Here is a 14,582-nt window from a genome sequence, read left to right on the forward strand (position 1 = left end):
CCTGCGTAGCCTGCTTCCTTCCTTCAACGTCCTGAGCATGTTTCTGTGTTAGGATGCGATCTTTGTAAACGTAAATGGCAGCGAATGGAGGCCCTCGAGGACCTCTCAGGACCTTGTAAATACACAGATTCCCGGTCTTGCCGGGCCAGTCTGTGTGAGCAGGTGCCCTGCGTGATTTCGATGCAGATGGCAGCCTTTCTTAGGTTATGTGACTGTTCCCCATAGTGTTTATGTACCGTGAATATTTCTCTCTCTCCACGTCCAGTGCGGCTAGAGAGCAGTCAGTTCCTGAGTAGGGGCTGCTGGGGATTGAGAAAATGAAAGAAAGAGACAGACAAAGAGGTGGAAGGAAAAAGCTGGGGCCGGGTGGGACCACTGTCCTCTGATGGAGAGACAGGGACAGGGACCCAGAGCTGATACAGCGTGTTTATTTTATACAGCAAAAAACAGGAAGTTTTACTAACAGTCAAGACAAAGGAGATTACGTGCATTCTTGGGTGGGCCCGAGTTGTATTCATTCCTGGTGCTTGACTGGATTTAGATAATGAAACCCTCCCCCTGGCACCTGGGCTGAAGGTCAAGCTGACAACACTCCTGCCTTTTGGCAAAGCGTGTTTCCAGGACGTGGCTTTGCCAAGGCCACTGGCTTCAGCTGCCAATAATTAAAGAAATGCCCGTGTGCCTTCCCAGGCGCTCTCTACAATGTACCTGTGGACTCATGTTTAAATGAAGGAAAGGCGTGTTTTTAAAGTGTAACTGTCTCACCGGTGGCCCTGCGTCTGCCCAGGGCCGTGCCTTTGCTGGGGTACCTGCCGCAGGACCTGGTCGGCACGTCCGTCCTCGCGCACCTGCACCCGGAAGACCGCGCTCTGATGGTCGCCGTCCACCAGGAAGGTGAGGGCTGCTGCCTGGGCAGGAGGTTCTTTCCTTCATCGTTGATCGAATTTTTTTTCATTTCTTACTAGAGCTTAACCTTTACCTTAATCTGGTGAGCAATGTGTGGAAACTGCTCACACACCTTTTTTTCCTACTTGGACGTCCCGAACATTGATCCGTAACTGCCTAACAGTGACGTTTGTGGTCACGTGTGGGTAAGCTCCTCTCCCGTCCCCTCCGGTGCAGTGCTGCGGGCCGCGGGCCGCGCCCCCTCTGAGCACCGCCCCGTTCGCTTCTGCACACACAACGGCGACTACGTCACCCTGGATTCCAGCTGGTCCGGCTTCGTGGACCCGTGGAGCCGCAAGGTGTCCTTCATCATGGGCCGGCACAGAGTGCGGACGTGAGTCCACCAGTTTCCTCGTTTTCTAGAAACTCTTACCAGGTGTCATCCCTGCCTCCACTTCCCCCCTTGATCAGGCAGCAGGCGGACGGACGGACGGACGGACGGACAGACTCCTAGTGCTTTCAACAAGCAGTTTCCACGAGCGATTTCCCTCCCAGCCTGATGCTTCCCTCCTGGGGACGTTCAGGGAAATGTGGCGAAACACAGAAAAGCTGTTTTAAAAAAGATGTGTTTGCAACACAATCGTAATGGCCGACTTAGAGGAGCTCAAATGTCCGTCGTTAACTAAACTGGAATGTCTCCTTGACATGGTATGTTGGTCAAGAAAGATTTTTTTTTTTAAATATATTTTATTGATTTTTTACAGAGAGGAAGGGAGAGAGATAGAGAGTTAGAAACATCGATCAGCTGCCTCCTGCACATCTTCCACTGGGGATGTGCCCGCAACCAAGGTACATGCCCTTGACCGGAATTGAACCTGGGACCCTTCAGTCCGCAGGCCGACGCTCTATCCACTGAGCCAAACCAGTTTTGGCGGTCAAGAAAAATTTTTATAGAGATTGTAGAACATGGGGAGTTGACATATTAGATGTAAAAAGCATATAAAGTTATTTATACCATATGATTAAAATTACGTCTAAAACACACACACACTAACCATGAAATGTGACAAGATTAGAAGGAAATAAAATAGACTTTTTGGTTGTGTGTGGGGTAGTGGGATTATGGGTAAGATTTTTTTTTTTTTTTCCTTTTCAGAATTTTAAAGTGCTGCTTAGTGAGCAAATAAAACTTTTTCTATCAGCTTCCGTCAAATCCCACTTCCTTGTGTCTATTTTATTAAATCGTTATTTTTAAAAATTAGACTCTGTGATACTGACTTTCCTGCCAGCAGGGCTGACTCGGGCCTGTTTGATCACCGTTACCTGCGCATTTACCAGAATCGGTGAAGCAGATCTAGAGCTGCCTGGCCCGATATCGGAGCCTAAGAAGCCCCCAGTCCCCTGACTTTTTGGCCCGTTTACAGTTGACCTGCAGGCTCCTGGGCTGGGCCATCGGTGCCCTTCGATGTCTTGTTTAAGCGTGGAAATGAGGCCTCACCCTCATGCTGGGACGCAGGCGCCGTTCGCACTTGCTCGTGCAGCCGGGTGACCTGGCGCAGCGGCCAGCTCGGGCGGAGGAGGTGGGACCGGGTAGCGCACATGGCACAGTGCCGGGCGCGTCACGGGGTGGAGAAGGCTCGCTCCTGCTGTGTGTGGGGAGGCAGCACGGTGCCTGTCGCTCAGAAGGTCCTGGCCACGTGCCAGGCAGTCCACTTCCTGTCCCGGGGCTTGCCTGCCCCTCGCTGTATTCGGGTGGAAGATTTAACATGTTCTAGGGCGCGAGCACAGATGACGCGAAGGGTGTGACGGCCACACTTCACCACGGGGTGTGTCGCAGTCGACTTGGCTGCAGAGCTTAGGTCAGGAGGTACCTGAAACAGTCAGTGTTGGGCAGTCTCAGGGTCTGAAGATTCCTGCAGTAGGTTACGCAGGTGACGTTCCATTGTGAGGCCAGCAGTTGTGAATACGTTCCAGTAGCTGAGGAGGTTCCGTGTCCTGATCGAGATTTACACCAACAGCGACCGTAGCTGAGAGAGACTGCAGCTAGGGACTCGAGAAGCCTGAACCGTCTCGTTCATCTATCAGTGCTTTCTCTACCCACGTGAATAGAATTTCAGCTGCAGATATTCTATGTTTGGGATCAAAGAGTTGCTTTGTAAAAGCATAGATTTATTATTTGAATATTTAAGATCACTTTAGACTTCATTATAAATGAATTTTATTTTTTTAAATATATTTTTATTGATTTCAGAGTGGAAAGGAGAAGGAGAGAGAGAAACATCAATGGTGAGAGAGAGAGAAACATCAATGGTGAGAGAGACTCATTGATTGGCTGCCTCCTGCACGCCCCACAGTGGGGATGGAACCGTGACCTCCTGTTTCATAGGTTGACGCTCAACCACCGAGCCATGCTGGCCGGGCTGTAAATGAATTTTAAATCGCCTGACCCAGTCTTCCATGTGCTGTTTTGTAGGAGTCCGCTGAACGAGGATGTTTTTGCTGCCAGAATAAGCAAGATGGACAATAACGACAAAGACATAACGGAATTACAGGAACAGATTCACAAACTTCTGTTACAGGTAAGATGGGGGAGATTTTAAAAATGGACATAGAATTCCCATAATTGTGTTTTATTGTAATATCCCATCTAGTAAAGTCACTTCACAAAAATAAGCTGCAGAGAAAGATCCTTACCCTCTGCATTCCAGAAATCTCTGTCTTCCTCTTTTTTGTTTTTAAAGGTAACTTTATTAATCTTTTTTCCATTTTTCTATGTTAAATGCACAGAATATTCTGTAAAAACCCATTTTAAGACAACGAAACTGAGTCACAGTGAGACAGAGAAGTCATTTCTGAGCGAGAGAATTCTTCCTGTGTCCCAGGCTCCTCCCCCGGGCTCAGCCTCGGGTTCGGGGTTTTGGGGATGGTTCCCATTTTAAAGGTGGGGCGAGCCTGGCCGGTCTCAGTATCTGGTTGTTATGAGGCAAAAGTAGGAAAAACTGCTTGTTGGAAACAAAGACCCAAAATGGTTTCCGTTAGAGATTCCGTCATCAACTGTGATGTGCTGCTGGCGTGGCAGGTCTTTCAGAGACGCTCCGGGTCCGTAAAGCACCTGTCAAGTCCGTGGGGACTGGGGTGTGTATTTCATTTGTTCTGTCTGCTCTAAGCGCAGCGTAAAGAACAAGTGATTTTCATATTTGGGAAAATTATATTATGGCTTTAAAACAACATTTTCGGTTCCAGAAATACCCTCTTAGATTAGAAACTAGACTTCGCCCTTGAAAATTACTGAAATGAGGGGACTGTCTTTCATGTCAGACATAGGGTTAAAAGCATCAACCCTCGCAAGCCTACTTTAGGGTGTCAGAAATATTAGTCTTATTTTATGATGAGTTTAGGTAAGCTCTGAGTGGGTCGTGCTGCGTGTCTCCCCCCCCCCCCCCCCCCCCACCCGACCACAAGATAGTCAACCCCAAATCGGACCTGTGTCCTTGCAGCCAGTCCACGGGAGCGTCTCCAGTGGCTACAGCAGCCTGGGGAGCAGCGGGTCCCAGGAGCAGCACGTCAGCGTGGCCTCATCCGGCGAGTCCAGCGGGCCGGGGGCGGAGGACGCCCAGAAGGAGCCGGTGAGTGGGCGGCGCCTGGTTCTCCCCAACCCTGGTGCCTGCGAGGCGTCGCGGGGCTGGCCTGTAGCTCAGAGTCGCCTGGACCCGCAGCCCTGCCTGCTGGGAGCCATTCCCACCCACCCTGGCGTGGGAAACTAAAAAGAAAACCTCCCCTTGGAAAGTGGTGGTTGCATTAATAGTGTGCTTTCTGCAGACCAGCAGAGTGTGCACAGATGTGTGCTGTCGGGTGAACTGGTGGGAGATGGAACTAAGGCCATTCCTGTGCTTTTCATCACCACGTGTTCGGGGAACCAGAAGTTTCATGTATTCTGGTCATGTATCTTGTCATGTTCATGTGATCATATGTGAGACATATTTCGTTCTTTTCCCCAAGTTGACTTTGCAGCAGGTCTATGCCAGTGTAAACAAAATTAAAACCCTGGGGCAGCAGCTGTACATCGAGTCCATGGCCAAACCCCCCAACAAGCCAGCGGTGGGGACGCACGCAGGACGGCCCAGTGGTGAGTCAGCGGGGCCCCCCTCCCCCGCGTCTGGCCTCTGCGTGGACATGGGTGGTGCTGCGCTTTCCGCAGTCACTTGTCCCGTCGTCATCGTGGTGATAGCGGCAGCAGCAAGTACTGGCCTGGAAGCTGAGGGGGATGGGAAGGTAGTTACAGTTACGGCTCCTAAAGAGGCGATGTTTCTGACAATACCAGCACATTCACAGATTCCGCCCATGAGCTCTCTGCAAACCAGGAGTCAGTTTAGAACACGTTTCAGAAACACTAATCCCTTAGTGTCATTTCAAACGCGTGGACAATGCTCCAGACCTGAGTTGAATGAAAAACTTGGCATTTTTCCGACACACGTATACTTTCCTCAAATATAGGTAAGCTGTGCTCCAGAAGAATCAGCTTTTAAGTTAGTTGTGATAATGGCAGTATTTTAAAAATGTAACCGACTTGCATATACGGCACAGGAAAGTCCAATAATGTAGACATCAAATTATATTGACCTTTTAATTAGCTAACTTTCCCTTTATCTCTCTCCCCGAATATTAGTATGATTTTGGGAGTCGTTACAGATTTTGGGCACCTCACTGTGACTCATGGTCAGATGTGGCTGTCTTAGAGCAGAGGTGACGTTGTCTCCAAGGTCCGTGACAATGGCTGCTGTATTTTAGGGTTTGACATGATCTGCACAGCAAACATCAGACTCCTGCGCCTGCAGTGATCTCACCAGAGCCATAGGGTGCCCTCGGGGCTAGCAGGTCCATCCTCCGTGTGTTCTTCACCAGGTGGAGGCTTTCTCTTTCCTCTGTGGACGTCAGGGCACAAGTAGAAGGCACAGCTCTTCCTGACCCTTGAAACCATCAGGTTTCCTCTCTACAGGAGAGTTCATCTTAAACATCTTTCTTGACGCGGATCACTATCCCATGTCTTGGCAGAGAAGGTTCTTTGGGTAGATTTTAAATCTACATTTTGTGACTGTTTTCTTTGTCATCTGGTCAAGTCAGGCCACTCGGGCTGCCCTGGCCTAGGCCTCGTGCTGGTGCCACAGTTCGGTGTCCTGACCTCTGTGTTTCTCTCCGAGTGGAGACCTTTCTCCCCTCCTGCTTTGCTTTGCTCTGCTTCTTCTCGCCCGTCGCCTGGTAACACATCGGGACTGGTGATTGGAGGCTGAGTATTTCAGCAGACCTCAGTCTGCCGTCGTGTGTCATTAGATAAAGGTTAAGCTGGGCCTCACTGTGTACCTGTGCTGCTATTTTAGACACTGAAATTTTCCTGCTCCTTATATTTATGCTGCACTTGACTCGGACACACATAGGATGGGATTTTGCGGGGAAGGAAAATCCATTGCCATTTGGTATGACTCGGGAGAACTCATGTTATATAAATATTTTAATTGATTTCAGAGAGGAAGGGAGAGGGAGAGAGAGATAGAAACATCAGTGACGAGAGAGAATCATTGATTGGTTGCCTCCTGCACGCCCCCTACTGTGGCTTAAGCACGGAACCCAGGCACGGGTGACCTGGTTCATAGCTTGATGTTCAGCCATTGAGCCACACTGGCTGGGCAACTTGATTTTATTAACATTTAAAACCTACAAGCTTAAAGAACCAAGTAAAAAAAATCTGGTGCTCCTTACTGAAGAGAAATAAGTACGCAACGTAAGAATAAAATGTTACATCTTGAACGTTAGAAATTGAGTGGTGATTCACACCAGTGGAACACTAAATGGTCATTGTGTGCAGCGTTATGTACAGGGTGCTGAGCCAACAGGCACGTCGGGCGTTAGGTTTTTGGGTTTACCTTTCTTACAAGGGCAGGCTACACTTTAAAGAACAGTAAGAAGGGACACTTTAGAACTTACTGTGGAGGGGCAAGGAGCAACAAAGAGAGAAAGCCCTTCATCAGCTCCATGGACCGAAGCCAGTGCCGGCGCCGTAACTGGGGAATTAGGGAACACTGAATGTCCCTCTTCGGGGCGGATGCGATGCCCGAGTGGAAACAGACGATCTGTAAACGGAAGTGACTCAGAGAGAGCGTGAGTTTGGTTCTGCGCAGGGAGAGCTGGGGTGAGCATCATTCCAAACGCAGAGGAAGGAAGCCAGATGGACAGCAAGCTCATGGTCTGTCTTTCTTATTTTGAAACTAGAGGCCCGATGCACGAAGATTTGTGCAAGAATAGGCCTTCCTTCCCCTGGGTGCCGGCACTGGCTTCCCTCCGGCACCCAGGACCAGGGTTGCTTTGCTCCGGCTGCCGCTGGCAGGCATCTGGGACCAGGGCTGCTTCGCTCTGGCCACGGCCACCACCCACCGGGGGCATGCTCTGAGCCACACCACAACCGCTTGGAGCACACTCCCACCCCTTTTGTGTGTCCGTTGGGGTGGGGGCTGCACACAGTCCCCTCCCGCCCATCTGCACGCACAGCTCCTCCTGAGCAGTCGTGACGCCCGGCTAATTTGCATATTACCTGTTTATATATATATAGATGTTTTTATTGATTTTTAGAGAGAGAGGAAGTGAGAGGGTTAGGAAGGTGGAAACATCAGTGAGAGAGAGACATCACCGATTGGCTGCCTGCTGCAACCCCCTCCAGCGATGGAGCCCACAACCCGGACATAACCCCTGACCAGGAATCAAACTGGCTGCCTCTTGGTTCATGGTCGACGCTCAGCCACTGAGCAGCACCTGTCAGGCTCCTGGCCTTTCTTGCACCTGTCGGTGCTGAGGATCCAGGGCGGCCAGCAGGCCCGATTCTGAGGAGAGACCACACCTGCAGGGAGAGGGGATGCGTGCACTGGGTGCCGCGCACTGGGAACTGAAGCAGGTAACTGGCAAGAGACAGACGTTCTCTGAGGCGCGAAGCAAGGGAAGGCCAAAAGCTGACGGTGGGGCAAACACTGGAAAAAAGCCGTCCAGCAAACAGCCCCCTGAAGCACCACGTGTCTTCAGAGCAATCGGAAACCTAGCACATGGAGCAAAACCATGGCAACAGCCCACCTGAACCCGGGCCTAAACCTTAACAAGATTAACTCAAACACAGGGCTAGCAGGGGGGACGCGCCCAGTCTCTACTGTCCTTTTCCATCAAAAAAGGAAGATGTTCACCTTTCAACAGATGGCAAAGCAAATGGAAAAGCAAAAACTCCCAGGAGACAAAGCAGTTGTCAGATTAAGTCAGAGATGACACAGGTGCTGGGACACTCGGACGGGGAATTTAACATAACTGTGAACAACACATTAAAGGCTTTCATGGACAAAGCAGGCAACATGCAGGACTCCCTGGGCCATCACGGCACGGAGATGGGGCAGACAGGACCGAATGGCAGAGCTGGGAGTGCTAGACAGAAGAAGATATGCCGGCGACGGGCACTCGATTGAGAAAAGGAGCCGTCAATTTGAAGATAGAAAAACAGAAACTGCACAAACCGAAACGCAGCGAGAAATAAAAATACAGACTAGAGCATCTTAAGAACTGAGGGACAGTATCAAGTGTTCTGCCAGATGAATATTAGAATCTCACAAGAAGTACTTGAAGAAGTGATGGCCGAGGTTTTCCACAAATCCAAAGAACACTGAGTAGTGGAAACACCAGACAGAAAAAGAAAAAACACCCACCACGAATAAAAGCACTCACTGGAGCGTAGCCTAGTCAAACTGCTGAAAAGAAAAAGGCCGGCTTGAAGGCAGCCAGAGGAAAGCACAGGTCGTGTCCAGAGAAGCAAAGGTCAGGATGACAGCCGACACTTCTGCAGGAACCGTGCAGCCTAGAAGACAATAGAGTCTTCAAAGGAGAAACGGTCGGTGTAGAGTTTTCACCTGCTGGGAACTGCCTTTCAGAAGTGAGGGAGATGTAAAGATTTCCTCAGATAAAAACTGGGAACTTACTGCCAGCAGATTTACTCCGTAAGGAATGCTAACGGGGTTTCTGACGGTAAAAGGAATACAGTACAGACTTAAGACTCAAGTCCATACAAAGTAATGAAAAGCACTGGAAATGGAATAAATGGAGGTAAAGTCAGTTCTACTTTTCACTTACTTTTAATCGTTCTAAAAGGCAACTGACAGAAACAAAAACCGTGTTCTGCATTTGTGGTTCATGTGAAAACACCGCAGGCCCAGGGCGGTACCGTCGTAACGTCCTTAACGTGCACCTGAAGTAGATGTCATTTGGAGGTAGAAACTGGATCCTTAATGATATATATTGTAGACTTTAGGACAGTTATTACAAAACGTTTTTAAAGAAGTGGAAACAATGTCAGTAGAGGAGATAGAATAGAATTTAAAACACCCCAACATGAGGCATAAAAAGGAGGTGAAAAGAGACGTGATAAACCAGCTGGAACAGGTGGAAAACAGCTGGCAGGATGGTTTGTATGAGTCCAGCTGTATCAGTAGTCACACTGACCGTGAACGCAGTTTACCAGTTAGGAGTTGGGAATGATCAAAGTAGATGGAAAGGGAAGATGCAGATGTATGTCACCTGTAAGAATCCATCCTTTAGCCGAAACCGGTTTGGCTCAGTGGGTAGAGCGTCGGCCTGCGGACTGAAAGGTCCCAGGTTCGATTCCGGTCAAGGGCATGTACCTGGGTTACGGGCACATCCCCAGTGGGAGATGTGCAGGAGGCAGCTGATCGATGTTTCTCTCCCATCGATGTTTCTGACTATCTATCTCTCTCCCTTCCTCTCTGTGAAAAATCAATAAAATATATTAAAAAAAAAAAATCAATCCTTTAAAACAAAACCCGGTTAAGAACAAAAGGCCAGGAGAGAGAGACTGTGCCAACAAGGATCAGAGAAAGCTGGGAAGCTGCATTAGGTCAGGCAGAATGGACAGGGAGTCAGGAGCATGAGCAGGGCTTCAGGGGGTATTGCACGGCCAGAGGGTCGATTCTCTGAAAGCGTAACAATTTAAACACCTCTGCACCGAACCTCAGAGCTTCACAATGCACAGAGCAAACGCCGGTAAAAGCTTCAAGAGGAACAAATCCGCAGCGATAGCGGGAACATGCCACATACCTCTCTCTGAAATCAGTGAGCCAAGTAGAAAACTAGCAAAGATTCACGACACCTGAACAACTGTCAACAGGATTGGCCTCGTCGATGTTACGGAACACTTCAATCAAGAACATAGTGCATATTTCTCTCAAGGGCATGTGGGGTAGTCATCAAGATAAACTGGACTTTGTCAAAATTAAAAACTTCTCTTTGAAAGACTTTGATAAGCCCTCAGTAAGATGGTGAAAAGACAAAATATTTGCAAATTATACATGAAATAGTTTTTATCCAGAATATATAAAGAACTCTCAAAAATTCAGCAATAGGAAGATAATGCAATTTAAAATTATCAAGAGAACCTAACAGTTTTCCAGATGTTATACAGATGGCAAATAATATATGAAAAGAAAATGTTCAATCTCATTAGCCGTTAGGAAATTAAAACTGTTTGAAATACCATCACACACCTATTGGAAAGGCTGAAATTAAAAGAAAAAACTGACAATACCAAGTTCTGGCAAGATTTCAAAGTAACTGAAACTCTCACATATTCCTGAAGGTAATGGTAAAATTGTACAGCCACTTTGGAAAAATAGGCTGTTTCTTATAAAGTTAAACATACTCTTACCATATCATTCAGCAGTTCCCTCTTAGTCATTCACACAAGTGAAATAAAAACTCAAGGCCCTACAGAAACTGTCTGCGAATGTTCACCACACTTACTCCCGCTTGCCAAAACTAGGAAGCAGCGTTGATGTCATTTCACAGGTGAGCGGGTGGCCTGTGGCACGCCCACATGATGGAATCCTCCCAACACAGGAGGGGCTGCATTCACACACACAGGGTCCTCAGAGCATTTTGCTAAATGAAGGAAGCCAGAACCAGAAGATGACATACTGTCTGTTTCCATTTGGAAAACATCAGTATTTGTTAGCATTGGGGAAGGAATCTACTACAAGAGAGGAGTGGGAGGGAGCTGTCGGAGTGACGGAAATGTTCAGTTTCTTACTCTGGTGGTGAATACACAGCTTTTTGTACTTTTGTTAAAAATCATGGATCTGTATACCTCATCCCACCCCAAAATGTAGAGGGAACCCAAGATAGCGTGGGCTATGACCTAACTAATGGCATAATGTAGTCCTTCATGCAGTCCTTCTATGTGGATACCTTTCTGCGTCAGTGCATTTAGATCTGTGCTCATTGTTAATGGCTGCATGATACTCTACTGAATATATTTATTCTAAATTACCATGATTTAATCTTGCTGAACCAGTATATGTTCTTAAAAATAATGCACTTGTAATTGTACATACTTTCATTCTCTTTTAGGTGAGCAGGAGGCCTTGTCTCCCGTACGGCCCTGGAAGAGTGAGAGCGTGCGCACTGAGTCTTGTCAGGGTTTGAGGAAAGACCAGCATCGCCCCTCCTACCAGCAAATCAACTGCATCGACGGTGTCATCAGGTAGGAAGCCCGCGTTCTGAGAACACGTTTTTCCGAAGGCACACATGGCCCTGTGGAGCCCTTGTGTCATTTTTAATAGCTGTGGCTTGGTTTTTCACTGTAAATCAGTAGATACCATGGGCTGCCCCTCACATACCGTCCATAATATGCTCAGCATTCCGGGGGTGCAGACAGTTAGAAGATGCATTCCTGGTTTGGAAGGAATGGAGAAGACAAGGCCTCTGCTTGTCGAATGGAGAGGATGTAAGATGTGAAGATTAATTCTGGACCGTGGGAAAAGAGAGGGAACACCAGTGACTCCGGCCGATGGCCAGGGAGGACCCCATCAAAGGAAGTGCAAGTCAGCAGCTTGGGAGCGGGAGTTGCTTTTTCTCTCTCCTTCAATTTCCAACGAACTGGACATCCATCACCGTAAAAAGTGCCGCGCACAGCAGACCGGACACCGAGAGATCCACCCACCTGTGCACCGGAGAGTGGGTGGCGTGGACCACGGGAGTGGCAGCGAGAGGGCAGCGCCATGGGCAGGCAGAGGATGTGGAGGGTGAAGGTGGGGAGGGAGTCGGCCCAGCCCTGGGTCTGCAGTTGCAGGGATCTCTGCTCTCTGAGGAGAGACCACAGTGACGGTGGGGGGCGGGGGGCAGGTGCAGGGAAAGCTGTGGGGAGTGGGCAGGGGAGAGAACTGAAGGAAAGGGCCCAAGATTCCGGCAAGAGTTCTGCCGCGAACCTCTGGGGACCCCAACCCAACTTGAGCCTCTCTGTCGGGCCAGGGCACACTAAAGCCCCAAGTGCCGAGTACACAGTTCTCCCCGCTCTGCTCCCGCCCTTGTGTTTTCTCTCTCGGCAGCTTTGTTAAAACGCATGTACTCTCAACCTTAGCTCAGGTAGGACAAACCAAAAACATGGCCGTATCCCCACCTTGTGGACAATGAAAGGAAGCGTCTAATTGCCAACCTGTTGAACTGTTAGAATCTACTAGGCCTTGTCTCAATGAGAACGGTGTTTGCTGCTTCAGATGCAGTGGGGATGCACTTTTCATCAAACAGCATGAAAAGCACGCAGTGCAGGATCACAGAAAGGAAATAGCCATTTCCCAGCAGCCAGCTCCACCCGAAAGGCATCGAACTGGTCGGGAATCCAAAGCAGCTGTTGGGAAGAAATTCAAGCTTCAGAGAGCTCAGAGGGCAGTGCCATGCTCTCGGGAGTGAAGTTAAAGACAGAAGGAAGACTTCACCAAAGAGGTTAAAATTCCAAAAAATAACCACACTAACTCTGGAACTGAAGAATTCAGTGAATGAGATACAGCAGGCGTTGGAAAAGTAGCAGGTCAGATGGAAGAGATGGTTAATGAGGTGCGAGATGGGAATCTGGAAGTGATGAAGGCTGAAGGAAAGCGAGAACTCCGATTTTTCAAAAGTGCATAAACCCTCTGAGCGCCATCGGGTACCACGCAGAAAGCCAACCGAAGAGGAAGGGTGATCCAGGAAGGGGCAGTCAGCGTTACTATTCTACCAAAAGAGAGAAGGGTACCACAGGGAAAGAAAACTGTAGACCAATACCCTTGATGAATGTAGATGCAAAAATTCTCAACAAATATTAGCTAATTATACGTTAAAAAGATTATATCTTATGACCAAGTGGAATTTATCCCTGGAATGCAGAAAAAGCATTTGAAAAATACAGCGTCCTTTTATAATAAAAACCCTTAGCAGATTGGGTATAGAAGGAACATACCTTAACATAGCGAAGGCCATATACAACTCACAGCTAACGTTATACTCACTGGAGAAAAATTGGAAGTGTTTTCTCTAAGTTCAGTAACAACAGTCAACATAATACTGGGAGTCCTAGCTAGAGCAATTAGGCAAGACAACAAAATAAAAGGCATCCAATTTGGAAAAGAAAAGGTAAAATTGGTGCTGTTAGCTATGATATGAACTTGTATGTAGGAAATCCCAGAGTCAGGAAGCTGTTAGAATTACAGTTTCAGTAAAGTGATGGATACAAAGTCAACATGTGGAAATCAATTGCTTTCCTTTTTACTAAAGACAAAGCACCTGAAAAAGAAATGATAGCATCCAAACAATAAAATGCTTCGGAGTAAATTTAACCACGGAAGTGAGAGATCTGTACAAGGAGAACTACAAGACTTTGCTGAAAGAAATTGGAGACACAGCAAATGGAAAGGCATCCATGTTCATGGGTAGGAAAGATTAATATTGTTAACCGGCCAGACTACCCAAAGCTGTCTACAGAGTCAGTGCCATCCCCATCAAAGGCATTCTTTCCAGAAATTAACAATCTAAAATTCTTGCAGAGTCACAAAAGACCCCTTATAGCCAAAGCAATTCTGAGGGGAAAAAGACATGCAGAGATATCACACTTGCAGATTTCAAACTATACTACAGAGTTACAGTCATAAAAACAGTGTGACACAGGCACGCAAATAGACACATGGACCAATGGGACAGAATGGAGAGCCCAAAGTCAAATCCTGGTGTGTATGTTCAGTTAACATCTGACAAGGGAGCCTAGAGTGCCTGACAGAACAAGGAAAGTTTCTCTACAGACTGCTGGGCAAATTGGAGAAACACGTGCAGAGCAGTGAGAGGGGACCCTGTCTAATACACAGAAAAATTAACTCAGAACGGGCTAGCACTGAAACATAGGACCTGGTACCGTTACACTCCTGGGGGAAGACGGGGAGGAGCTCACCGATCTATGCTTGGCAGTGGTTTTTTTATATATGACGCCAAAAGCATGGACAACAGCAAATACTAACAAGTGGAACACATCCAACCCCAGAGCTTCTGCACAGGCACATCAAAGAGACAAGACGAAAAGATGGCCTACGGAACGGAAGAACGTGCCGCAAACCCTGTGTCACTAAGAGGTTAATGTCAAGAAAGTATGAAGAACTCAGCAACAACAAAAAGCAGTCTGAGCTAAAAATGGGCAGAAGAACTAAACAGACATTTCTCCAAGGAGGAGACACGAATGGCCGACACGCACATGAGATGATGCTCGACATCGCTAACCATTGTGGACAAGCAAACCAAAGCCACAAGAATGAGGTGGCACCTCCCACCGGTTAGGGTGGGTGCCATCGAGAAGACGAGAAGTAGGA

The 14,582-nt window shown here is 48.0% G+C and overlaps 1 protein-coding gene across 5 annotated transcripts in view; it reads left to right on the forward strand.

Moving 5' to 3' along the window:
• The window catches only part of PER3 (period circadian regulator 3), a 54,528-nt gene that overhangs the window by 12,570 nt on the left and 27,376 nt on the right, over positions 1–14,582 (forward strand). For all 5 annotated transcript variants that reach the window (XR_011470180.1, XR_011470181.1, XM_070404001.1 and 2 more), the window contains exons 9-14: positions 788–894; positions 1,123–1,279; positions 3,359–3,464; positions 4,383–4,511; positions 4,885–5,011; positions 11,326–11,458. Coding sequence is in view for 3 of the 5 variants with exons in the window: in XM_070404001.1 (XP_070260102.1) it covers positions 788–894; positions 1,123–1,279; positions 3,359–3,464; positions 4,383–4,511; positions 4,885–5,011; positions 11,326–11,458 (759 nt within the window). In the remaining 2 variants the exon portion in view is untranslated. The remainder of the gene's footprint in view (positions 1–787; positions 895–1,122; positions 1,280–3,358; positions 3,465–4,382; positions 4,512–4,884; positions 5,012–11,325; positions 11,459–14,582) is intronic.

Source organism: Myotis yumanensis, unplaced genomic scaffold, assembly GCF_028538775.1.
Source record: "Myotis yumanensis isolate MYYU_CA2020_CCGP unplaced genomic scaffold, mMyoYum1.0.hap1 SCAF_2, whole genome shotgun sequence".
NCBI classification, from domain to species: domain Eukaryota; kingdom Metazoa; phylum Chordata; class Mammalia; order Chiroptera; family Vespertilionidae; genus Myotis; species Myotis yumanensis.